General features: G+C 42.5%; 1 protein-coding gene across 3 annotated transcripts in view; it reads left to right on the top strand.

Annotated features, from left to right (window-relative positions):
• FARP2 (FERM, ARH/RhoGEF and pleckstrin domain protein 2) overlaps window positions 1-27,095 on the top strand; it is a 107,510-nt gene that overhangs the window by 39,626 nt on the left and 40,789 nt on the right. For all 3 annotated transcript variants that reach the window (XM_020989008.2, XM_020989006.2, XM_020989007.2), the window contains 9 exons: window positions 8,034-8,112; window positions 10,349-10,446; window positions 12,076-12,190; window positions 15,400-15,547; window positions 18,272-18,367; window positions 19,322-19,485; window positions 19,799-19,867; window positions 21,314-21,371; window positions 22,202-22,457. In XM_020989008.2, coding sequence (XP_020844667.1) covers window positions 8,034-8,112; window positions 10,349-10,446; window positions 12,076-12,190; window positions 15,400-15,547; window positions 18,272-18,367; window positions 19,322-19,485; window positions 19,799-19,867; window positions 21,314-21,371; window positions 22,202-22,457 — 1,083 coding nt within the window. The remainder of the gene's footprint in view (window positions 1-8,033; window positions 8,113-10,348; window positions 10,447-12,075; window positions 12,191-15,399; window positions 15,548-18,271; window positions 18,368-19,321; window positions 19,486-19,798; window positions 19,868-21,313; window positions 21,372-22,201; window positions 22,458-27,095) is intronic.

Below are 27,095 nucleotides of genomic sequence, written 5' to 3'. Positions count from 1 at the left end.
ATAATCAAGAAATTACTGTCCTTATGGTGGCATTTCTGTCTTTTGTAGGCTTTCTTTCATTGTATAACTGTTTTACCTATTTTGACACTCAGCTTATCTCAAAGGTTTATAGTAACTTGAAGTAGTTTAGTCACAGTAGCAATAACAACAGTGTACACTTATGTAACTTTAAAGTTTGTAACAATTGTTTGGTTTGTGAGAGGATGTTTCCTGTTGTCTGTAGAATCTAACAATTAGGACACTTTCCCTTTTTCAGTTGAAATTCTGCTTATTACAGTTGTAGTAGAGAATCCAGCAGAATGTCTGTTAGATCAGATGTAGTGGCAGAATCCTGTCAACAAATCATAGGATTATCCCAAATGTAAAATCACTCATTGAACAATATGTTACTCTACTTGGTTTTGGAAAGCTTGATAAGAATAGAATAACCCATTTCAATCTAAACTTCCTTGATGTGTAGGAATAAATGGGCCAGAGGCATTTTCTTTGGGGAAAAAAAAAAGGTGCTTTTATTGATACCTTTTGTCTTTAATGCCAGTCATTCTTCCTCTGGTTAAACTCTTCCTTGTTACATAAAAAAAAAACCACCAAGTAAACAAAAATATAGAGACTGTTTATAACCTTGTATATATTCTGCTCTAGCATATTCTATCCTTTCTTCTCTGCCATAAGCTGGGAAACTCCTTCTTTGGTACCTTCATAGGTTTTTCCATTATTTGACAGTGACTGTATATACTATTTTTTATTTTGCTCATTAGTTCATACAGATCTTCCTATGTTTCCCTAAACTCCTCATATTTGTCATTTTACTGCATAAAAATAATCCAGTCCCCTCATTTTACTGTGGTTTCATCAGCTGTTCCCCCATTGATGGGTACCCATTTTGTTTCCTGGTCTTTGCTACCACAAAGAGTGCTGCTATATGAATGTTTTTGTATCTACTGGACCTTTGTTTCTGTCTTTGACTTTTCTTAGACCATATGACCCTTGTAGCTAGATCAAAGGGTAGTTACATTTAGCTACTTTTTTGTGTAATTGCAAAGTGAAATACAGAGTAGAGTATTTAGGCTATAGCCCAGATCCACCAACACATTGTGCATCGGTGCTTATCCTCACATGGCCCCTCCAACATTGACTTTTTCCACTTTCTAACTTTTGTTAGTTTACATGGCGTAAAGTGAAATATCAGAGTTGTTTTAATATGCATTCATTCTTATCAGTGATTTAGCTTCCTTAGGCTGTGAGCTCTTTGGAACAGAACAGTAGTGGTAGTGGTGATAAGTAAGTAATTGGAAAATGGTTCTTGTTGTAAATGTTTCTATTTCCTGTATATTTTGGATAATAGATCCTGTCGGTGATAGTTGATGCAGACATTTTTCTCTACTGTTTTTTTCTATTTCTGTGTCATTGATCTTTTTTTTTTAAACCATAAATTTTACATAGTCCAAACTGTTTTGTCTTTTCTGATTTTCTTTATGCTTTGCTTAAGACCCCTCCCGCAGTCATAATTGTGAAAGTACCTGATCTTTTTGTAATATTTTCATGGTGTGACCTTTTATATTTAAGTTTGTAAACAATTTGAGCTTATTCTAGTATAATGGAAGATACTGTTCTAAACCAGAGTTTCTTAAACTTTTTTGTGTCTCTCACTCCTCAGAATAATGTTTTTAGATGAGTTAAAATCAAACACACAAGATTACAAAGGAAACCATTTATGTTTAAATACAGCTATCAGAATATTATAGGGGCAGCTAGGTGGTGTAGTAGATAGAGCACCAGCCCTGGAGTCAGGAGGACCTGAGTTCTAATGTGACCTTAGATCCATAATGCTCATAAGCGGTGTGACTTTGGGCAAGTCACTTAACCCCAATTACCTCACCAAAAAACAACAACAACAAAAATTGCAAAATGGCTTTATAGCCTCCAGAACCCCTGGTCTAAAGCTAATTTTTGCCAGGTAGCTTTCCCATTTTCATGTTAAAAAGGGGAGTCTTCCCCCTGGTAATTTATGTTCTTGAGTTTATCAGATACTTGGTTCAGTTGTTTCTTTCTTAGCTAATCTACTATTGCTTTATTAATATAGTTTGATATCTGGTAATGATGATTTTCAGTTGATATCTGTTTTGAGATGGTCCCTTGATTTCTAGTTTTCCTTGAGATTTTGGATCTTTTGTTCTAAGTGAATTTCGCTAATATTTTGTCTCCCTCTAGAAAGTATCATCTCAGTAATTTGATTGACACAGCTCTAAATAGGTTGTATCATCATATTTATTATATTGACAGGGCCCAACTATGAGCAGTAAAGATTTCTCCATTTGTTTAGATTTCTTTTACTTTTGTAAAGTGTGTTTTGTAGTTGTATCTTTGTCTTAACAGTGTTTTGGTAGATTCATTCTGAAATAGTCATTTTGTAGTTATTTTGAATAGGAATTTTCTTACAATTTCTTCATGGTTTTTCTGAGAATTGTGTAGGAATGAGGATGATTTTTGTGTATTTCACTTTGGTTCTGCTACCTTGTTACAGCTGTTAGTCAACTCAGTTTCCTAGTTAAAATTCATTGGGATTTTCTAAGTACACTATTATGTCTTCTACAAAGAGGATTCATTTTTGGTTTTTTTGTTTCCTCTTTGCTGATGTTTATATAAAATATTTATTAAATGCTTACCACGTGACGAGCGCTGTTACAAATGCAAGTCAGCAAGACAAATCCTGTCCTCAAGGAGCTTGCATTCTAAGGAGGGAAACAGCACATATAGAGGTGCTGGAAATTGGGGAAGGGGGAAGGGGGGGGTTGAGGGAATCTGGTAAGGAGATGTCAGGAAAGTGGTTTAGAGGCCGGGGCCCTGTTAAGGTATAGTCAAATCTCAGAGCCAGAAAACCCAGGTTCTAGTGGGATGGAGTCAACAAGCATTTTTTAAGCCATTTACTGTATGGCAGGCACTATGCTGAGCCCTGGGAATACAAGGGAAAGCAAAAAAAAAAAATCCACAATTCCAGCCCTCAAGGAGTTCACATTCTAATAGGGGAGAAAACGTACAGAATATTATGTGATCTGAGACATATACAAAGTAAATTGCCGATCATCTAAGGGAAGGCTATTGCCTATCGAGGGGGCTTGCAGAAGGTAGGATTTGAGCTGAACTTGAAACTTGCAGGAGACGTAAGAGGTGGAAGTGAAGAGGGAGAGCATTCTAGGTATGGGGGACAACCAGTGAAAAGACATGGATTTGGGATATGGAATAGCTCTGGTAAGAAGGCCAGTATAGCTAGATCAAGCATATGTGGAGAAGAGTAAGTGTAAGAAGACTGAAAAAGAGAGGAGGAAGGGGCTAGGGTATGAAGGGCTTTAAAAGCCAAATAGAAGATTTTGTATTCATTTTTTTATATTTCAGTTTTCCTAAGGCACTACTCCAACCATGTCACATCCCCCATCCCACCCAATTCCAGGATCAAATAGAAAATGCTCTGTTTGGCACTCAGAGCCCCTCCATGACTTGCCCCCTCCTTCCTTTCCAGTCTTCTTACACCTTACTTCCCAGTATGTGTGTCTCCTTCAGTGACACTGGCTTCCTGGCTGTGCCACGAATAAGACCTTCTATCTGACATTCTCTCCGGCTGCCCCTCATACCGGGCACACTTTCCCTCTTCTGCTCTTCTTGTTGTTCGCTCGTTTCAGTCGTGTCCAACTCAGTTCTTCAAGACCCCATTTGGGGTTTTCTTGGTAGAGATACTGGAGGGGTTGGCCATTTCCTTCTCCAGCTCATTTTACAGATGAGGGAACTAAGGCAAACAGGGTTAAGTGACTTGCCCACGGTCACGTAGCTAGGAAGTGTTTGAGGCCAGATTTGGCCTCATGGAGATGATTTTTCATGATTCTAAGTCCAGTGCTCTACCTACTTCCTTGGGCTTATGTAGTTAGTAAGCGTCTGAGGCTGACCCCAGGCTTGGCACTCTATCCATTGTGCTGCTTAGCTGCTCACTGACTTCCCTGGCTTTGTTTAAGTACCAGCTAAAATTCCACCTTCCACAGGAAGCCTTTCCTAACTCCTCTTAATTCTGTTGCCTTCCCTGTGTTAATTCCTATTTATTCTGTATGGAACTCGTTTGGATGTATTTATTTGCTTGTTGTCTCTGTCTTTAGATTGTGAGCTGCTTGAGGGCAGCAACTTTTTGCCTCTTCTTGTATCCCTAGGACTTAGCCCAGTGCCTGACACACAGTGCAGGTTTGACTGCCTGGATGTTCTTGTTTTGCATCTTCTGTGTCCTTTCATTTCGTTATTTCCTTTGTGGTGCTGCATTTTTTTGTTCCCATTCAGTCGTGTTTGGTATGTAATTTTCTCTTGCACTACTCATTTCTCAAGTGTTGGGTTAGATTTGCTATTTTTTTGCTCCAAGTGCTAATTTCTGGGGGGGGTTTTGTTTATAGTTTCACTTTATTTATTGATCGCTTCTTTGAACTATTCTAGAGGTTCTTGGAATTTGCTCTATTGTTATTTCAGGAGGCTTTGCAGAAACTTGTGTTATCTTACCTTCCTTTACCTTCCTTGAAATTGTATTTAAATTAAAAATTCTGAACTTAAATACCAAATGAGATGATAGAGAGTTTCTGTGGTGAACGTGAGCGATCATAGGCAGAAGACCAGATTGCTGTTAGAAGAAAGTGAGGAAGACTAAGACCTGTGGGCCATTGGGTAGTCGCTTCTGGAGAGCCATGGATGAGTCACCTCCAAAGAGTGTGCAGGGATGGCCTGAGGGCTGCGTCATGGAAGCATAGTTTTTGATTGATGAGACCGCAGACCCAGCTGGGGGAAGAAGGCTGCCCGACGGCCACCTTCCCAGAATTCTCCGACGGATTTTTCTAGAGGCCCTCTTTTTACTTGCCAGTCTGAAACTTGAACTAGGCTCGGTGTTTTTGAAGTTGCGTGATTTGGGTCCTTTTCCCAGCTCTGCCTCTTACTAGCTATGTGACATTGAGCAAGTCTCACACATCACCAAAACCAAACTGAGGATCTTTTCCCCCAGTCTGTTTCTCTTCTGATTTCCCAAGTTCCGCCATGGTCACAACCGTTCTTAGGCTGTCTGGTTTGTAACCACGGAGCCATCCCTTACTTCTCACTCTCCCTCAGCCTGCAGATTCAGCAGTTGCCAAAGCTTGTCCTTTCTACCTCCATAATGGCTCCTAGTTCAGGCACCTAACAGAAGGCATCAGGGTGGCACAGTGAATGGATGGAGTAAAGTCAGGAAGACCTGAGTTCAGATCCTGCCTCAGATACTGAACAGCTGTGTGACTCTGGGCAAGTCACTTCACCTGTGTTTGCCTCAGTTTTCTCATCCATAAAATGGAGGTAATAATGGCACCTGCCTCTCAGGATTGTTGTCAGGGTCAAATGAGTTCATTGTAAAGTGCTTAGCAAAGTGCCTAGCACTTAGGAATTGCTGAATAAATCCCTCCTTCTTCCACGCTCTTCTCTCTAGTCCATCCCACACACACCATTATGTTACTCAGTCAGTGTCATTGGTTTGCGCCCCTTCCCAGCCTCATCACACTTTCCTCCTCTTACTTAGCAGTGCGGTCAGGCTGCCTCTTTTGCTGCTGTTCCTCACACGTGGCATTCTGTGCTGGGCGCTTGATAGACGCTCTTAATTAATTGATTAATACGCAGAGTGCGTAAAGCAAAGCAAAACAGTAAACCTGGAAAAAAGGAGGAGTCTCTGCCCCACAGAGCTTCCCTTCTCTTAGCGGATCCAGCGGGTCAATAGTTGAGTGGCTACAAGGTCATTGGGAAAAGTAGAAAGTCCCGTCAAAGTGATTGATAATGGAAAGATTTTAGCCAGTGAAATGAAAAGTAGGAGTCTTCATGTAAACCGCAGTTACGTTGCTTGTGATACAACTGCAGACGTGAGTAACCTGACGGTTTGGAAAATGTGTTTGAGTGTTCCAGTGTTATTGAATGGGATTAAAAGTTACAAATGATTCAGTATAGGAATAAACTATAAGAAGTGTAGTGTATGGGGCCACTTTTGTGCCTCATAGTAACACTCCACTCCTCATTCCTATTGATGACAGTAATTGTTTTGTTTCTCTAAAGCAGAGGTGTCAGAATTCAAATAGACCTAGGGCCACCCAGCCTTACTTAAGAATCCCTGCGGGCTGCATATTGACCTAGAAGGCTACATAGTAACATTTTTATGTCCTTTTTGTTAATTTTGTTAAATATTTCCCAATTACATTTTAATCTGGTTTGGGCTGCACTTGAGTGTTGCTGCTGACCATGTTTAATAGCTTGGCTCTAAAATAACCGATGCCTTCCAGTTTCCAGTTACTAGCAGGTGACTGTGACTGTCTCCCTAGTCTGTTCCAGAACCCAGTTTTACTTTTTCATCATTGGCTTCTGCTTGAACTGCCCAGGTGTCCAAACTGCTAAGTTATTGACCATGTGGTGCCCTAGAAAGCAGCCTGTACCCAGGATTTATTGGTCTTGCAGGCTCCCAGCAGGAAGTGTGTACTTGGGGTTGTTGTGTGGGTTAGTCTTGGAGGTTCCAGAGCAGGACTTTTGAGCAGAAAGTCCATTTTGGCCTCTTTGAGAAAATAAAGGTCAAACTGGTATCTCTCTGGGTTGTGGAAGGTAAGAAGCTAAAATTCTTTCTTTGAATAATTTTTAGTATTGCTAAATGGAATTATACATTTAGTGAGATATTTTTTGGTTACTCTATTAAAGATGCAGTAATATATTTTAATTATGTTATCTCCCCAGTGAAAGCCTGCATGTCATGGAGCCCCAGTTATTCATGCTGTGACATTGTGGCTTTGCAGGGAGGAGGGAAAGATGAAGAGCTTTTATTGTGGGATGATAAATGAATGCCATCTAAGCCACTTCATTAGAATGATTTCCTTGTAACTTTTACAGAGTCTCTACTCTGGTTATTTCTGGAAGCATATTATTGTACACCTTTACCATTCATGGGACCCTGGTTTGCTAGATGGGCTTTTACTTATCCTAATGCTCATTGGAGGGTACTCAGGACCCCATTCTGACTGACCTTTAAGTGCATGATGACTTTGAAGAGTTGGCTTTCTGTATTACAAATTCTTGTCTCTCACCACATTTCCATGAGCTTGAACCTGTTTAAAAATGTCTTATTTTAAAAAATGAAATTGGGCACTTTAGGGTTTTTTTTTAAATGATTAATGAATCTGCTTAATGAAAATTAAGGGGTGGGGTGTTTCTGGCTGGGATCTGACTCTTCAAGGCAGCCTCACATGGTGTCTGTAGTCCAATTTTGTGTGTCAAAAACCTTTACCTTGAAGCCTGACTTGGACACCTGAGCTGCTCTTGAATTCTGAGGATGATAGTATACTCAGAAACTTTACTGGAGGCAAGGCCAGAGAAGCATGAGCCAACAGGGATCTCGGCCTGGCCTAGGAGACAGAAGACTGATACTCAAGCCCTGCCTCAGCTGCTTAGTAGCCCAGTGGTCAGAGCAAGAAAGGCACTTCCTAGAGACCCAGGAAAATGCTACCAGGTTGTTTGTCACTGACCAATGAGCTGTGGATCACTCATCTGTACCAGCAGAGAATGTTTGTGATGGTTTTGTTCAGTAGTGTCCCACTCTTTGTGACCTTATTTGGAGTTTTCTTGGCATAGATACTGGAGTAGTTTGCCATTTCCTTCTCTAGCTCATTTTACAGATGAGAAACTGAGGCTAACAGGGTTAAGTGACTTGCGCAGCATCACACATCAAGGAAGTGTATGAGGCTGGATTTGAACTCAGAAAGAACTGTCCACTCTGCCACCTGGCTGCATTAGGATTTCCCCACACTGATGAAATCACAGGTCCTGCCCCTATCCCCCCCAAAAAACCCCCTACAAGAAGCATTAGGCCACACATAATGTAATGCAAGGAGAATAGTTAACATTATTGGATTTTAAATGAAATATTTTTACATTGTTTCAAAAATACCAAATTAAACTTGTTATTTGTATGTCTCCAGAAAGTAACTTTGTAGGGTTTTGAAATATGTTTGTCACAGGACCAAAGAACACAATGCTTCGGCTAGCTGTCAAATTTTTCCCGCCTGACCCTGGACAGTTGCAAGAAGAGTACACAAGGTAAAGCAGCTATAACTTACACGTTTGAAAACGAAAATGAGAAGTGTCCATTGGTTCTGGGAGCAGAATGAGTAACTGGGACTCATTAGAAAGCCAGTTATATAAGACTTTGAGCCAAGGGTTTATGCTGCAAATGTCTATGAAAATAAAGTGAAAGTATTAGACAGTGAGATGTTAGGGCTGGGCTAAAACTCTCTTTTCAGATGCCTTCACTGATAAATTCAGATCATTTTAGAGGATATTTGTAATTGGAAAGACCTAGTGCATCTGTGCAGAGAGAGGTAATATGCCTGATGAATATGTCTTATTTTTACAGCATGATGCTCTTAAAATTTAAAAGGAAGGCGGAACCTTGGCCTGTGAATTAGACTCCCCAAGTTTTTGGCCTGTTCTTGCCTTGTATTCTTGCTGGAGTCCTTAGGGATCATATCTTCCTGGGTCTCAGTTTTCCACCTAACCTAACTAAACAAAAGGATTGAACTAAAAAAATCTATATAGATCTTTTATCACACTGTAGAGGCTGTTTGAAAAGACCCAATTGAAGTTTTCTGTGGTGCCTTTGTGTAGCTTCTCTTGTATCAGATGGTGGGATTTACAGTCATGCAAAGGCTTAACTGTAAAGCCTGAGAACTCTGGTTTTGGCAATGTAACCCTGTAACTCTGCTTTCATTGGTTCATTGATTAACAAGATGGCTGGGGGATATTTCTGATTAGAAAAATAATATGTAAAAACATAGGATTAGATATTCATAGAATTGGTATTAAATTGTCTTGAAAAATAAATATTAATAAGAATTCCAGTCAGGTGATGTTGATATTTTTTTAAACTGTCAGAACTGGCCTATAACATCACAGTTTGGACTGCCTTCCTCCCATGTGGTCATTGTTATTTTGAGTGTTTTCTGTGACCCAGAACACCCCCTTAGCATGGCAGAATGAAAGACTCAGTATGGTACAGTGGGGAAAGTAGCAACTCCCCTTCTAGGCCGAGCATATTTACCCAAACTTTGCCATCCTAAAATAAGGAGAGGTTTAGAATTGGTCTGCATAATGTTGAAAAAATCAAAGGGCTGCAAGAAGCTGTTTGCTATCTGAAGATACTAATCCCCATTAAAGTGAGACCTCATTGAGGACAGGGACTGTCTTTTGCCATACTTTGTGTCCCCAGTGCTAAGCCCAGCACCTGGCAGGTGCTTGATAAATATTAGTTGACTGGCTAAGCTAGGCCCTGTTTATTTTGGGTGATCTTTGCCGTTTAATACTGGTGGAAAATGCCGTCAAATTCTCCTAGGAAATGTAATCAGCCCTCATGACTCTTCTGGATTCTTTAAGTTGTCCAGTTGTGTTCTTGGAGCCTGAAATTTCCTTGTAGCTTCAAGTTAGAAAAAGTTTATGTTTGTTTCTCCTTTTCAGAATGATTGTATTGTTAATAATGTGGTGTTAGTGGAAAGAACAGTTATGTTCTAGTCCATGTGTTGTTTTTCTCAAGGATTAATAATTCATATTCTATCTTTTAAAAGCTATGAGGAATTAAGATAAAGATTAATGTGAATAAAGGCAATTATTTCTTTTAAGGTGATTAAAATAATATAACATTTGGAGCTAAACCTTGTTCTAGGGACCCAGTGCAAAATGTATGTTTGAATACAGTGAAAATTGTGACCCTGAATTTATTGCCTAGAAGAATATATAGCTGTGGATTTGGTGGAAGGGGCAGCAGATGATGCTAGGAGCCTCCTCTCTTGTCCCCGTAGGGCTTTCTAGGGGAAGGGGCAGCTATCAGCCACACTGGATACAGAGAATCTAGTTCAGAAGGTGATGACTGTACTGTTGAAGTCAGCGCTACCATCCAGTTCTAGAGTAGGGCTTGGGCACCTTTGCTTGATATTGCTGCCAATGTGGGTACGATTTTCTATGTGCAGTGGAAGTCCACACTAGTTTCTAAACCTGCCCCCACGTCTGAGTGTGCATGGATGCCAGCAAGGCCGATTGTCTGGCTGATGCGACTCAGCCTGGCCCAGTTTATTTCCAGTTTTTCTCTGATTGGTGGGTGCTTGTTTGTGGCATTGGCTCTCTTGGGCACTCAGTGACAGCTCATTTGGCTCAGGGTCAGCTGCCACATCCATCGCTGAGGGCCCTTCCTTACTGTCACTCCCCCAGGAGCAATGGATGCCTTGCCTTCGATGGGATTCAAAGTTTGTATCTAACAGTAACCCTGAACATCCTCTTTCTTTAGATATTTGTTTGCCTTGCAAATCAAGAGAGACTTGGTGGAGGAACGACTGCCCTGCAGTGACAACACAGCTGCTCTCCTCACTTCTCATCTCTTGCAGTGTTAGTATCTCTCCCCTCACCAAGCCCATGTGGAAGCTCCTGGAAAGTGTCTCCCAGGCATGTCTGCACCTGGAAAGCAGAAGGGGTACAATATGTGGATAATAATGTAATGCTGCTGGTTGGTTTAGAACTTTCAGATTCTCTGAGGAGCCCATTAGTACAATGGAACTGCCTGGGGCAGGAATTTTTGTGTGGGACCTGGGGACTTGAAACTCTCTGATGCACTCAGCTCTACGGGTTTCACTTTCTTTTAAAACTATATTTTAGAAGTGTAACACTTCACTAGGCATATACATTCAACCTCATAAAAATCAGGTTGTGATCCAAAGAGGTAGCACGTTTTGAAAGAGGTGGCCCCACATTCTGGAGTTATGGTCACCTTGAATGACTTTAGTGAAGCAAAGCATAATAAACCCAAGGGGGAGAGGGAAAGTCAGTGTTTCTTCAAATCTTGGTACAAGTAGAAAGCAGGAACTTCATCAGAAATAACAGGTATTTCAAAATCAAATTTGGTTGTAAAATAAAAGGGAGGGAAAAAACTCTGAAAAGTAGAGAAACAATTGAAAAATACTTGTGAGAATAATCCAGTTTTAAAAGAATGATAAAGATGTAAATCTGAGGTTCTGAGTCAGAGTAAAACAAAACTGATTTCTGTAGGTTGAAAGCAAAGAGGGAGAAGTTTGGGAGAAAGGATAGGGAAACTTCCCTTGTCGCACACCACCATGTATAGCAGAGGTTCTCTGATACCGTTGACATCCCCATTCCTGTCTTATGGACCTCTGTGCTTTGGTGAGGAGCTAGCAGAGGCTTGCCATTATTTTGAGTTGGGAAGGACAGCTGAAGCTGACCAAAAACAAACAGAAGAAATCTGTGCTAGGGACAGCCCAATTTTAAAGACATTCAGAGGATCTGTTTTCAAATTGGATTCGTTTAATTAAACATTGATTAAGAACCTACTGTGTGCCGGGGCAGCTAGGTGGTGCAGTAGATAGAGCTCCAGCCTTGGAGTCGGGAGGACCTGAGTTCAAATCCAGTCTCCGACCACACACTTGACCCTTACTAGCTGTGTGACCCTGGGCAAGTCACTTAACCCCAATTGCCCCACTAAAAAATAAATAAATAAATAAATAAATGAAAAGAGCCTGCTATGTGCAAAGCCTTGGGATTACAAAGGTAAAAATTATGTAATCCCTGCCCTTACATAGCTTGCATTCTACTGGGAGGATAAAACATATAGAGAGAAATAGGAAAGCAAAATAAATGCAAAGTAACTTCAAGAGGAGGGTGGGAAGAGTGCCAACCACTGGGAAAGTCAAGAAAGCTTCTTTAGGCAGAAGTGTCAGGGGCTTCAAAGTCATTGCCAAGACAGGTTTTGGTTTAGCTTCACCTTTCCTTGATGCTTTGACTAATGAAATGAGAAATTCTGACTCTCTAAGGGTTATTTTGACGAACTGGGCTTTTGGGATGGGGCAGAGGGTTGTGTTGTTTCAGAAATGTCTGTGTGCTGCATTGAAGCCTTTTAGCCCTTTGTTGGGCATACGTTCTGTCTCCTGTTGGTTTTTTTTCTGACTTTACAGTTCACTGTTTTTGAAAAAACTTAAACAAGTTGTTTTGTTGGTTTTACCTCAGCTGAGATAGGGGATTATGAAGAAACTGCAGACCGAGAACATCTTCAGATAAGTCAATATGTGCCAAATCAAGAACATATTCAAGAGAAGATAATAGAATACCATCGAAAACACATGTAAGCAAAAGCAGGTTTTGATTTTTTAACATTACTATTACATTTATTAAGTGAGCGCAGGAGAGGGGGACTAGTGGGGTGGCAAGTTGTTTACATGGTCATAATCTGTATTGGAAGTCAGGGTTCAATCTGGGGGGTGAAGCAGGAAGTGAATAATATAAAGAAAAAAGTCAGTAAAGAATCAGTAAGCATTTATTAAGCTCCTACTACGCGCCAGGCCCTGCCCACAAGTGATGTGAGGAGGTGAGAGTTGTGGCTTGATTTCATCAGCTTGCAGAATGTTGAGTTTCTGGAGATGAAGAAGTCCAGGAAATGAGGAAGAGAATGGCCTGGAGGCTCTCCTTGCACAGATCCTCTTAGGGGCCGCAAGGGTGAACATCCACACCAGAAGGGGAGGAAGCTGAGGCTTGCGGAGTGGGCCACCCAGCTCCAGAAGCTCTAACTCTTTGACCACACTGCTTTAATAAAAATCACCTGTGCTGAATGGGCATTTGTAGTCACTCCTGATGTGTCCATGAATTGAGCCTTATTTTTGTGGCTCGCTAAATGGAAAGGTTTAAGCCTTTTCGTGTAATGTCACCCTCTCTTCAGTTGAGTATTGCTGTGTAGTAGAGAATAAATGAATAAATGAAAAAAAAGCATTTCTTAAGCACGTATTCTGTGCCAAACAGTCTCTGCTCTCAAAAAGGTCCCACTCTCACTGGGAGGGACAACACTCACTGTTCAGCTGTAGGCTAACAGACCCCAAAGTTTTCAGGTGTATGGCCGGGCAGGGCTCTTTGAGGTCCATCTGGAGGCCACATGACTTTGCCTGGGAGGGTTGGGGCAATCCAGGGCGATAAGACCTGGGCATTCTCCTCACTAGAATGCCTTGCTCTCTGCACATCTCAGCAATGTCTCTCCCTCTTTCCTCTCCCCACCTTGGAGCCCAGGAACCAAAGGGGAGTTTGTATAAAGTTATAGTAGCACCCCAGTTATCTTTGAAGCTTCTGGTGGCAGTGGTCCTAGCTCAGCTATAGAGGGAGGGTCTGGCAGGAGAAGTGTGCTAAGGAGACTAGAGGGAGGAGTCAGAATTAGGGTTAGTGCTGGGCACAGCCACCTGGAGGAGGCAGGGACCCTTGGGGGGTGGGGGGAGTGGTGACCAGCATCAAGCGAGCTGTCCTTTGGAGGAACTGGCCCTCAGTGGAAGAGCAGAAGGGACACTGTCCTTGCCTCGAAGGGAGTCTGAAGAAAAAGGAAATCTGAAGATTGCCAGCATCCTCTTCTTTGGTGGGACTGAGAATTCTCTTCAAGGTCTCAGAAATAGAAGATTTGTCCTTATTTGGGACAAGGGGAAGGGAGGGGAGCAGTGGCTTTTTTTCGAGAAGAAACTTTGGTTAAGATCAGATTCATTTTAACAGCTTTCAATGCTGCTGGAATTTGAGACAGTGAATGCTTTAAAATGTATCCACATTAGAGCATCACCCTCTGTGCCCAGAGTGTGTGCCCGCCACTTCTCCAGCTTGTCTAGTTTTTAACTGCCCTTCTAAGATCTGAACTTTGCCAGCCGGGCAGCACCCCATTATGGTCTTAGAAAGACCCACGCAAATCCGGGTGTATAGTTTATATTTTTAGCTCCTCCTCAGTTTGTATGGTTCCTCTTTTACAAGGAAGACATTCCCCCCTTCATCTTGTGGAGTCTCATTTCTGATATTTCTTGAAGTTTTCCACTTGGTCACGCCAACACTCTCTCCTTTTTCAGTCAAGACAGCCTGTAGCCAGGCCCTGATGGAGAAGGGCATTTTCTTTGGCATCACCAGGCTCGGCGGGATCCTCAAGGTTATAGAAATAACTTCCCAGCAGGCCATTTGATATAATAACATTTCTTCCGCTCTTGGCTGCCCACAAGTGGGTGAAGATGGTTAATAATCAAGGATGAAATGGGGGGAAATAGGTGCTGTCTGTATCTTGTTTGTACCCAGTTGTTTGCAGATTGTCTCTCCCATGAGATTGGGTTCTTGTTGTTGTTTTTTGGTTGTTTTTGTTTTGTTTTGTTTTGTTTTTGGTATCCCCTGCACTTAGCCCAGTACCTGGAACATAGTAGGCACTTAATGAACATTTATTGACTGAGGAATGATTGGAGATATTCAGTAGAGGGAAGGCAGGAGCATTAAGGAGAATCAGGAAATACTTCACAGAAGACAGTATTTTAGCTGGGAAGGGAAGGAAGCCTTGGAGGGAAGCCAGGAGGTGGAGGGGAGGAGGGAGAAGCCTCCTCTGCGTGGCAGAATAGCCACTGAATACATGCCGAATCTGGAGATGGAGGCTAGTGTCCTTACTGCTCAGTACATGGGAGGAAGGGAGGGAGGTATGAAGAGACTGGAAAAGTAGGAGGAAGGCCAGGTGGTGAGAGCTCTGAATGCCAGGCAGAGTATTTCGTGTTTGATCCTGGAGGCTCCCAGCAGCCTGGAGTGTAGAGCCAGGGAGCAGCCTGCTCAGATCCTTCAGGACAGTGAGCTTTGTTCGGCTTGGCCCTTGTACTGTGGTGTAGTGCGTGCTCCCCAAGGGCCATACAGACAGCACTGTGGGATTGGCTTGCTGGTGTGCCGCAGTATGGATGGGAGAAATTACTTTTCCCTAGGAGGGGACCGCTTAATTGCTTATTTTTAGAAGGCAGTGTTTGTCAGTTATGTATGTAACGTGACTTCTAGAAAGATTACTGGGTGGTTAATCCATTCTTAGTGAGCTTTTGAAACAGGGTAATAATGCCTCCTGTCAGAACATTTCCTCACTTTCTGTGTAAGTTTTTTTGTTAATTTTGTCAGTCATCTACAAACATCCTGAACATTTAGTAACTCCATAGATGACATTTACCAAGCAAGAAATTTACTATAGAGTGGAAGGTAATTTAGATCATTGTAGTCAGCTAGGGTTCAAGTAAATCTAATCAGTCTGTAGCTAGTTGCTTAAATAGAAAACCATGGTATTTCCTGAAAAATTATGGAAGACTCTGACCCTATTAGAAATAGGTTGTCTCCGGGGCAGCTAGGTGGCGCAGTGGATAGAGTACCAGATCCGGCCTCAGACCAAACACTTGGCACTTACTAGCTGTGTGACCCTGGGCAAGTCACTTAACCCCAGTTGCCTAAAAAAAAAAAAAAGAAAAGAAAAGAAATAGGTTGTTTCTAATGTTGTACTAAAAATTGCACTCATGTGATTTTCCATTAAAGGGGCCAAACACCTGCTGAGTCAGATTTCCAGGTACTTGAAATTGCTAGGAAGTTAGAGATGTACGGAATCAAGTTTCACCTGGCCTCTGATCGAGAGGGGACCAAAATTCACCTTGCTGTTTCTCACATGGGCGTACTTGTATTCCAGGTAGGTTTCATAGAGAGAGGGTGTTTTATGATCTAAAAAAAAATCAACTTGTCATCTTCAAGTCTGATTTCTTTCTGTGTCTCATAGTTATATGTTTTAAGTTTTTAAAAATTTGGTTGAAGTTCATATAATTTAAGAGTTCAGATCAATGTCAAAGATCAACTAGTCCAGCTGCTTACCAGTGTAGGAATTTTTTTGAGCATTTCTGACCTGTAGCCTCTGCCTGAGCACTTCTGAACACAAGCAGCCCTAAATGTGTTTGCAAATTCATAGTTTATATTTGAATAAAAATCTGCCTGCCAGTTAGTTCCCCTAGCTCAAGTCAGGTCCTGGTAATAAATGTTAACAAGTATTTAGTAAGTGTTCACACATGGTAGGCCTCAGTTCTGATTTGGGGGAACAAGAGAAACTCTGTCTACCATCTTCTATCTGATGGCTCTTCAGCTGCTGTTGGAGGCTATCAGAATTGCTCCCAGCTAAGTGGGCCTAGCCTCTTCAGCCATTTCTTGGGTGACATCATTCCTGGCTTTTCATCTTCATCATCACTGTGTTCTTCATTTGTCAGTATCTACTGTAAAATGTTGCACTCATTTCAAGGTGATCTTTTCACATTATGTAGGACTGTAACTCTCTGGGATCTGGACCTTGTGCTTCTATCACTGAAGCACAAGATTGTGTCAGTATTTTACAGTCATTTTATTGTGGTCACCTCAAATCCCTGGTCTTTTTCATATGAATTACTGCCCTGTACCTGTGTAATTGATTGTTTGAGTTTATATTTGGGACTTTATATTTATCCTGATGAAATTTCATTTCATAGGTTTGGGCCTCGCGAGGTTCAGCCTGTCAAAATCAGTTTGCAGGCTGAACTTCACAGGTTGATTTTATCCTGTTCCTGAGTATACAAGACTGTTGTCCTTTCTTCCTGAAGGTGAAGTTGCTGAGCTGCACTTGACCGTATACGTTGTTTGGCATGCTCATTTCCCACTTATGGCATATTCTGTTTAGCACATGAATATAGGATTGGTTTACAATAGATATCTCCTTAACAGTTAAAAGTAGAAACACAAATTGAGTTGTGACCAGAAGTGATTTAAACATCTCCTCAGAAAGATCAAGAAAAGTAATTTGAACAAGACAACCTTGGAAAATTGGGGACCAAAAGGAATGGTAGTGAATGAATCTGGATTGTAAAAGCTTTGACGCTTTGCTCCCAATCAGAGACTCTGAGCCATAGCTCAGGGACCACAAATGTTTATTTTGGTCATTCTCTCTTCTAAACCATTCGATTTCTACCAGTTACCCCTTTTGATTTCGGGTAGAAGTTTAGACCTGGAACTAGTAATTTTCCATTTTTAAAAAAGAGAGAAATGGCAGCAAAGCCAGCAGCTGGAAATTATTTCCATGGGGTCCCCTGACTGTTTTGGCAGCTCACTTAGGCGCTCCACCTCCTGGCTTCTGCTCTCTGCCAGCCCTCTAGCATCCTGCCCGAGGACCTTCCCAGCCTGGGGGCCCAGAGCTCCCGGAATACAGGCTTTAAAAGCACAGTCCATTAACACCCTCAGGGGCCACATGCCTTCAGCCAGGAAGCATTTCGTGGCTCAGTGGTCAAGCATCAGGTGACCGGCTGGGAGGCTCTTTTAGCTTCTCATCTCAGTTTCTTCAGTGACCAAAGGCTTCTAGAAGTCACGCCAGGCTTTCAGTCTTCCTCTCTCTATATATATATATGCACATGCACAGGAAACACACAACTTGAGCTGCTGCTTCACCTCCCTGTCATTATGACAGAGAATCAGTAATAATGATGACTGTAAAGTGCATTAGTTAAAGGGCCAAGGAGTGTCTTAGACTCCAGAGACCCCTTGAAAACTGCCTTTCCCACACGGGCTGCTGTCCCTGCCTCTTAGTGACTCTCAGGGCTCAGTCTCCTGGCATGTAAAACTTGCAGAGGGCATTTTCCTTAAAATAGGATGAGCCCCCAGGGAAAGTGGGCTTTATTTCCTAGGTCCCCAAAAGGTAAGGTAAATAAACATCATCAGCATATTTTATGATTGGATGTAAAATTTTAACGTTGGCAAGCACGTGCTAAATATTAAGTTCTGCCCGGATGCAACGTAGTAGTAGTCATCAATCATAAGCCACTTCACTGGAGAGTCAGTGCTTTTCCTTGCCTCTAAAAACTACGTACAATATTGATTGGTTAAAACATGGTTACTTAAGCCTGAATATTACACCTTCCCAATTCTCTTTCACCCATAAAGCCCACTCCTTTATTTTAGTACCTAGCCACTCCATCCCTGTCACCCCTACTCAGAGAGTTCACCTTTCATACATGTGTGGTTATATTTGCCTTACAGTTCCTGAGTTTCTTAACAGGTCAGCCTGGTCTTAATCAAGCTACTGCTTTTCATATCTTTGTATTTATGTATTACAGATATTCTATATGTATACAGAGCCTTGTCAAAAGATTTGAGTTACAAGGGGAAATCTCTAGTACACAGAATTAGGCAGTTGAAGATTTTTTAAAAATCTGTGATTTGGTACATTTTGTATTTATTGTCTGTCTGATTTGTAAAATTGTATCAGGTATTGGACTGATGAGAGAGGGAGAGACTCTGTGTGTGTGTGTGTGTGTGTGTGTGTGTGTGTGTGTGTGTGTGTGTTAGGGAGACTGCTTCTATAATAGCAAATGTGTTGTTAAATATTTTGTTTTTTAAAATACAGGGGAACACCAAAATTAACACCTTCAATTGGTCAAAAGTCCGTAAACTGAGTTTTAAGAGGAAAAGATTTCTTATTAAACTTCACCCAGAAGTTCACGTAAGTGTTACCACTATATAACCTCTTCATCTCACCCTTTTCTTTATAATCCAGAAAATTTATTTTGTTGGAATCTCTTTTTCAAAAAAAAAAAAAAAAAGAGTTTTGTATGGCAATCTTCTTGCCTGATGCATGACCTACCCTTTGGGACAAGACAGATCTTCAGAATCCCTTAGAGACTTAGAAGTGAAGGGACTGTCCACATTCTCTAGTATAATTCCTCCTCCTGTAGATAAGGAGATTGAGACATGGAGGTTCAGAGAATTGACTAGGTCACACCTAGCATTGAGGCTTTGGTCCAGAATGGTCCAAAAAGTCTTCTTACAGGTAGAATCCGGGCGGGCCCTTTGTCTGTGCACTTGTGATGGAGAAATTGATCTTTATTGTAGATTAGAGGGGACTTGATGGGAAAGCCAGCATTTTGTTCATTCGTCAGAGGCCTTAACAACTGTTAAGCTTCCCCTTTCCAAGGGCATTCGACTACTAGTCCTGCTGTTTAGAGGAAAGTCACACACTTGAAAAGGTTCCCCAGAAGTACGGTGTCTGTGGGAGTGCTCCAGATCTGTTGTCGAGCAGTCGGCCAGTAGAGAGCCCCTTAGGAAACCCAAAAGAGCATGAGGGTTACAGCAAAACAGCAAATGTCCTTTTTCTCACTAAGTGAAAAACAAAATGAGGATGCTGTTTTTCTTAGGGTTATTGCCACGGTAGAGAGAGAATGAGGAGGAATTGTAAATTAATTTATAAAAAAAACCCTGCATTTTATTTCAGGGCCATATTTATAGTTGCATTTAGCAAAGCTAACTCTAGTATCAGCATGGAGATTTTCAAAGGAGGCATTTGATTATTTCTCGCTGTCATCTCTTTTGCTGTGGTTTGTGTCTTGAAGTTACTTTCCTGTATGTTTAACCCTTTGTTCCTTAATGAATGACTTGAATCCTTGTGTTTTGTTTCCAGGGCCCATATCAGGATACGTTGGAATTTCTCTTGGGCAGTCGAGATGAGTGTAAGAACTTCTGGAAGATTTGTGTAGAATATCACACCTTTTTCAGACTTTTTGATCAGCCCAAGCCAAAAGCTAAAGCTGTCTTCTTCAGCCGAGGGTCTTCATTCAGATACAGGTAGTGGGTCTTATTGGCACTCTTTTCCTGAATTGCTGTAAGATACTAGGGAGATGTTTACTGAGAGAAAACAGTATTGCAAGTTAGCCTCCACATGTATATAAGACATGTGGCCGTGTAAAATAATACATAGTTAGTCACTGCACATTTGAGCTAAGATTTTAAAAAATGCTCTCACCAAGATGACAGAGAGGATCAAACTTGTTTCTTGTGAGGGAGGCTGGAAGGTGCTGGGAGAGCCTTGAATTGGAAACATTTGTTACTGTAAAGTGCTTGGAATTACTCATGTTCAACATCTGAACCTTGTCCACAGTGGGAGAACCCAAAAACAACTGGTGGACTATGTTAAAGACAGTGGGATCAAGAAAATGCCCTATGAAAGGTAAGCCCCGGTTGCTGGGTGACTGAAATGCATTGGCCTCATTTCTAAAAGCTGAAACTTAAATTCTTCCTGAGTTTTGTACAAAAGCAACTCATTGTGTAATGGAATGCCCCAGGAAGTGTTTCGTGAAACGTATCTTAGAGGGTTTCAGGACACTGAAGTCAGGACACAAAGGACTGAGGTGTTTCTTTTCAGACAGCAGAGGTGATTTTCTGGGTTTGGAGTCAACACTGACATATGCCCTCCCTAAGGCACAGCTCTGACTGGGTCATGTCACTGTCTTCCTGAAAAGGTCACCTCCGCTGGCTACTTCTAGGTCCTCCACTGTGGGGCTCCCCAGGCTGGGCGGACTCTCTGTGGCCCTTCTTGGCCTTTCTTCTTGTGTCTCTAAATCTTTGCTGTCCCCACCTTCTCCTTTGTCTGTGAGAACAGTAATGTTGATGGCTCAGCTTGGGGGCAATTGGCATGCGCATCACAGTCTTGGAGAGGTGCCTGATATCTATTGCCAAGAAAACCCCAAATGGGGTCTCGAAGAGTTGGACATGACTGAAAAACTTGCCCAGGGGCATACAGGGTCACATTTAATTAGCAAGTAAGTGTCTGAGACAGGATTTGAATTCAGGTCTTCCTGACTCGGCTAGCACCCCATCCATTGTGCCTTCTAACTGCCTGGAAATATTTTGTTGTTCAGTTGCAATCTACTCTTCATGACCCCATTTGGGGTTTTCTTGGCAAAGATACTGGAGTGATTTGCCGATTCCTGCTCAGGCTCACTTTACAGATGAGGAAACGGAGGCAAACAGGGTGAAATGACTTGCCCAGGGCCACACAGCTAGTAAGCATCTGAGGTCTGATTTGAACTTGGGTCCTCCTAACTCCAGACCCAGCACTCTATCCACTGAGTCTCCTGGTGCATTGCCTCTTGTGTCTTGGTTTTTTTTTTTTTAAAGAATCATTTTTGGTAGTCATAATCACTGAAGCTGAGAATTTGCTGTGTTTTCTGATAGTGTTTTTTCCCTTTGGTACAGTGGCTGGAGATCTGGCCTTAGAAGCAGGAAGACTTGAGCTTAAACCTTGTCTCTGACAGATTGACCTGGTGTGACCCTGGGCACAAGACTTGACTTGTCGGTGCTCCAGGCACCTCTCTAAGATCATGAAGCACATGCCCTACACCAGTTTTGCTTTTTTTTTTTTCCATTTCCCGCTAACATTGTCGGTTTTATTTTCCTGTGGATTTGTTAACAATCCGCATTTTAGTTTTTCATTTTCTACTTAGACTTCTACAGGCCTTTCGTGGTTGTTTGAGACAAGTAGGTAATGTGGTATCATTTGGAATGTGTTGAGAGTTTTTTCTTAATGGGTAATGTCTGTGTGCTTCCTTGAGTGAAATTGGTTGGCAAGAGGAAGAGGGTTCCTCCTTCTAATGATGTCTTCTTTGTTCTGCAGAAGGCACAGCAAGGCTAGAATCACTGCTCGAGCTTTGCATAAAGATTTGCCAAAGCAGGTGAGTCTGGCCGTGCTTTGTACATAGCCAGGCCAGTCTGGGCCTAGCTCATTGTCCTTATGCATCAATTCTAAGTGAAGTGTGTTGTCGGAGTAGAATTTTCGCCTTTTCAGAGAGTGGTGCTGCCTTTATACTTGGTTCGCCCATCACTTTTCTCGTCATCTCCATTCAGGTGTTGATGGGTAGCGTGGAGATTTCACATTGCGTTACCTCGTTTGAAGTCATCGCTTTTGACTTTAATTTCGTCAAAAGAGACTTTAAATGTGCTGTGGATACTTGCGATTTAGGCCCCGTTTGTTGTAAACTCGTGGAAAGCAACAAACTAAAGTGAACTTGAGACCCTCCAGTTTTTGCTTGACTTCACCTGTGGCCTGGCTAGTCTTTTGAAATCTTGGCAAGCAGGTCTTTGGTGACTTAGCAGAAATCACACCTGCTGCCTTCTGCCTGTGAGCCAGGAGCTCGCGTCAGCTAAGATGAAGGATATTTTTGTTCCCAACAGAGACGGCCCCCAGATCGAGGCATTTGCCTCCAAGATTTAATAGGCTACATTTCCTGGGATCAGGTCACTGCAAGTTTTTCCTGCAGGTGGATTTTCCCTTTCATTAGCCTAATTTGTCAGATAAAATGAAAGAATGTGACCAAAACCTGCCTGTAAACATGCTAGTTAGTGTATCTAATAGGAATAAAGTTGTAAGAGGAAAAAAGTTGCCGTCTTCAGTGTGATTGTTACATCAGTGAAGGTGCTGCCTTTGATATATTTGACAAACATTTCGTTTTCTGAAGGTAAAGAGGTAATTTTACTTGTTGCTTTCTGCAATTTTGATTCCCAGAGCATCTCATTTACCGAGGGCTTGAGACTTCCTGGTTCACCGAGTTCTACAAATGCCTCCTTTTATTCAGTCCCTACCTCTCCTGTGACCCCCGCGGACCTGTCCGTTTGCGTGGACAGCAACAGTTCCTTCCTGGCCTCCAAGGCACCCTCTGTGAAGAGCCCCGTAGCAGAAAAGAGCAGCATCACATCAGTTGAAGAAGCTGACAAGAACATGGTCCAACCGCACGGCTCTCCAATACTCCAGTCATTTCAAGGTGTTGGGTCTTGTAATGTTGCGAGAAATTACGGCTCCACTTGTCTGGGTGCCCAGCTAGGGGTGACTTCCGGCTAGCTCTAGACAGGGGAAGGGGGCTGCCTTATCCAAATGACAATGGTGAGGATGACTTGACCACAGGTGTCTTCATGTCCAACATTGAGTATCAATGTAACAAGCATGGCAGCAGGGCTGCCCCTGTTTTCACATTGACAAACTCCCAATTGCAGGTTTCAGAAGAATTTATTGATGATGACCCAGCCGAGATCTCCTTTTTTGCTGGAGGATCTGAGGCATTTTCCTATGCCTATGGTTGTTTAGCTTTGCAGGAAGGCCTTTCACCTAGACAGCGCCCCCACTCCCCATCTTCCCCTAGCATGGGGCTCTCTCAACACCTGGGCTCAGTCCAGGCCAGCCCAGACAGGTATTCGACAGAAGCAGTAGACATGAATTTGGAGGAGGATTTTGAATTTGAAGAAGGGAGTGATTTCAATGGCAATGAGCGCCCATCAGATACCTCAGAGTTATTTGAGGTAAAAGCCCGAGCCAGCAGAATGCAAAGCCTTTTGAGTCCCTCGGAAACGAGCTCCCTAATAAACCACCAGTCTGAGAGCAGCTCTCTCAATGTGCCACTGAACGGGGTCTCCTTGCTCACCCCTGGCTCGGCCAATCAGTCCGAAGCCAGTTCCATGGTCAACTTCCCAGCCTACTCGGTCCGCTCGGAGGGCAGCTCAGCCTTTCAGTTCTCTGATATCATTGACCAGTTAGAGCAGCTGAGCTGTCCTCCCACCACGACTGAGGACTCCAGCACCACCGAGACAGACTCCTGGGATTCAGACACTGAAGCCCCCATAGATGTCAGTCTCTTCTTCAGCAGCCCCTTTGCACAGATGCAGAGTGAGAGGCTTGCTTTTGATTTTCAGAATAATTTAAAGAATCTGACCCAGGAAGAGCTGACAGAAAAGATTCACATTGACCATTCATAGGCACTTTGAAAATGATCCCCGGCGTTCACAATTGCTCTTCACAGTTCATTAGAAGACATTCAAGGGGCTCAGGAACATGTAATGATTCGGATGTAGAAAATCATTTTGTTGGTGGCTGGTTCATCCTTTCTTGCCAGCCTCCTGGCATATTATCTTTATCTTTATCTTATTTGGGGAAATATTGAAGGTTTAGAACTTCCATATTAAATCCCATTGAAAGCTATGCACTAACTATCCATGTAAGTAGTAGTAGGGTGTGGAGAACACTACATTTAGACAGTCTCTGAGAAGAGAAGTTCCCTCTGTTAGTTCCTGTGGAGGCCAATGCATTCCAGCCTCGTCTAGTTTTACTTTTTCTCTATTTCACTTGGTGGGAATAAAAATGGTGCTGCAGCTGGACTTGGCCCTGGGTATCGTCACCTCTTGGTGACCTTCTGACACAGTCAGTGCTGCACACCAGCTGTGGAGCCTTTTCAGATGAGGGTTTTTCCAGATAGATAATAGATAATGAAGGACCTTTTTTTATTGTTAGGCTAATGCACTAACTTGAAGTTGCCACCCTGGATTCACAGTCTGGGTGGCAGCTTAGGAAAGGAGGAGCCTGTGCACAGAAAGCGTTTGGGGACTTTCCTGCAGAGCACCCAAAGGTGCATTTTGTTGAGTAGCTTGAGCTGCTGCTGCAGTAGTGCAGTGTGGGGAAACCTTACCAAATACACTCAGATCACGTTTGAAATGTCTGCCTGATTTGGCATTAATTAGGCACATGGGGCAAGCAGTGGCTGCAGGTAAAGTTGAGCCAAACACATCAAATGACTTTAGCCAGAAGCGTGCAGGTCCTGTAACACTGTAATCACAAGGGGGCTGTTCAATTCAAGTAGCTGCAAATAGCTTGGTAGATGTTTGGAAGAAGAATGGCCTGAGGCTCCTGTGTATTTCTTCCATAGTGGTTCCTGAAGGAATGAGAGTTTCTTTCAGGATGATGATGTAAGGTCATGGCAGCTGTTGGTAGTCATTTTCTGGGAGATGCCGTCCTAATTGGCGTAGTCTTGTTGTTTGGGGAGTCAAGGGAGCAAATCAAGTAGTTTTCACTTAGGAAACAGAATTTGTACATGAACATTTATGTACATTGCCCAGGCTGAAAGGGAGAGAGAGGTGCAGAGAGAGTTAGTGCCCACGTTTGAGGAGGCAGGCTGTCCCCCACGGTGCTTCAGGGATGGGGATGGTACACCAGGGAAAAGTATCTTCATAACATTTTGCTTGAGGAATTCAAATTTTAAGTTTCTGTCACTGTTTACAAATATTGACCCACATCCTTGGCAGAGAGCCAACTATTTAAACTCAAAATTGTAATACTGTGGTGACTTCCTTTATGTATTCAGAAGCAAGTTTAATTGTAACTTGGCCAATAGCATCTTTGGAGAGAAATTATTCTCCCTGAGAGCAGTGGGTTCTTAACTTTTTTTGTGTTGTGGACCCGTTGGGCTCTCTGGAAAAGCTTGTGGACCACTCTGCAGAGTTGTGTTTGTAAGTGCATAAAATAAAAGACATCATTTGATTCCAATAAAATTATTTTGGAATCCAGTTATCAAGATGTATTTTAAAAATTCGCAGACCCCTCCCCCTGCCCCTAGGTGTCAAAGGGTTTTGTGTGTTCTGATGTAAAACTAGTCACCATTCCAAAATACCCAGTGCTGTGACAAGCCTCCGAGGCGGTGCTATCTTCTCATTCCACGTCAGTTACTTTTCATAGAAATCTTTTCCTGGATGGAATTATTCTATTCAAGAATTGCTCAGGGTAAGCCACACTTTCTCCATCCTAAACTGTAGGAATTTTGCAGGGCTCCTCCCAAGGTCACAGTGTGGTTGAGTAGGAAGGCTTTTCCTGTTTGCAATTTGCTTCCAGCCATTTGAATGCAGTAGGATTGACCTTGCTTAATGTCATTCTCTGAGGCACTATGGATAGAAATTTAGAGGATATGGGAGAGTAATGCTTCTTGTGAAAGCTGCTGGTTGTTGGCAGCTTTCCCTCATCAGCATCATTGAGTCGAGAGACTCAGTGCCTTGGGTTTGTGTGAAGCGTGAGGTCACTCTGCCTCCCTATTTGTATCTCTGCCCCCTGGCCCGGCCCTGGCTGCTTCAGTGGTAGCACCGCTCGGTGTCTGTCTGCCCCTTGCTCTCCTCCCATTTGTCGGTGTATGTGTGGGGGTGGGGGTGCTCCCTCTCTTTGGACTGTTGAATGTGGATTTGTGTTAGGCTCACCCATACCTGTGGAGATGATAGGATGAATGTGGAACCTCATCTCAGCCAAGAGCTGGAGGAGGACAGTATTGATTGTAGGTGAGAGCTAAGGGATAATATCTAATGAAAGATTACTTATACCACTTCACTGTTTATTATTGTGTAACTCAAAACCAGCTCTTTTTGGAAAATATTTTTGGTAACAGATTGTGGAGTTGGAATAGCATCATTTTTAGCAAGTTTTTTATACTGCTGTTTATATACAGACACTTCTTCCTGTGGTGAGGGGATAAGGATTGATAAGTTGATAATTGATAAGATAAGTTGCCTCACTTATTGTGCCATTTGATGCTGTGACTTGACTTCAAACTTCTCAGAACATTATGTAATTAAATAGCCTCCACTCCCTCCTCCTACAGGAAGAGCGTGTGATTGTGGACCTTGTGTGGTCTGGGACCGCTTTCCTGAGCCGCCTTTTATTAAAGAGCACGTTAGACTACGTCTTAGTGGCTGTCAGACTTCAGCAGCTCCATAGTCACACTCAAACTGAAGGCGAAGATGGCCCTCAGGGTGACCAGTGAGCTTGCAGATTAGATCCAGTGTGCTGTTGAAGGAGCACAGGGAAAGTGGGCTTGGCATCCAGCACTGTCATGGTCCCTCCTTTATTTAGGTGGTCAGCACAATAGGTACATTCTGTCTTAGAGGGCTTTACTTATGGTGCTGTTAAATATGTCCAGAGTTATTTTTCAGCGTATAAATTGCTATTTGGAATTTCTTCCTAAAAATGCGCATTTGGACTGAATATTTGCGTTCAGCTTTGCCCAAAGCATAATTGCTTGGCATATTAGATGAAAATGAGATCATAGGGGATATTGCTTCACAAACTGAGGTCTAAGTATTCTCTGAAATCAGTAGTGCCTTTTGCAGCTGTTTCAGACTTTTCCGAATTAGTTTTAAAAGTAGCTCTGTTGCAAAATCTTAGCTAACGGAGCTTTTGCTTAATGCCAGATGAAGGCCAAGTAAGTGCCCATCTGTCATCGTGCTCTTCCATGCTCCTCCTCCTTTTGTAGCTCTGCTTTTAGGGTCTCTTGGAAAATAACGTGGTTTGATTCACATACGTGGCACAGAGTCATCCAGACACCCGGCCCATATACTGTCAGCCTTCAAGGAGCTGTTCTTTGCTCCCCAGCTCCTGCAGAATAGCTCAATAATGCATTTTTGTCACTGAGCCTTTTTCATTAGGTGGATCTGTGCTCTAATCAGAGGTTGTAGTGACGTTTATTGTGGGATGCCTCTTGTGTTCTGGAGGGAGGGCAGCATCCTTGGTGCTGTGCTAAATGAGGCATAAAATATCTATAGTTAGGAGACTTCTGCCCTCCAGGAGTTAATATAGCTACTAGGCCTATCTGAATGTT

The sequence above is a fragment of the Phascolarctos cinereus genome, unplaced genomic scaffold (genome assembly GCF_003287225.1).
Source record: "Phascolarctos cinereus isolate Bilbo 61053 unplaced genomic scaffold, phaCin_HiC Scaffold_7;HRSCAF=346, whole genome shotgun sequence".
Lineage (NCBI taxonomy): Eukaryota > Metazoa > Chordata > Mammalia > Diprotodontia > Phascolarctidae > Phascolarctos > Phascolarctos cinereus.
The sequence above is the reverse complement of the archived record's forward strand: the minus strand, read 5'-3'. Positions and strand labels throughout refer to the sequence as shown.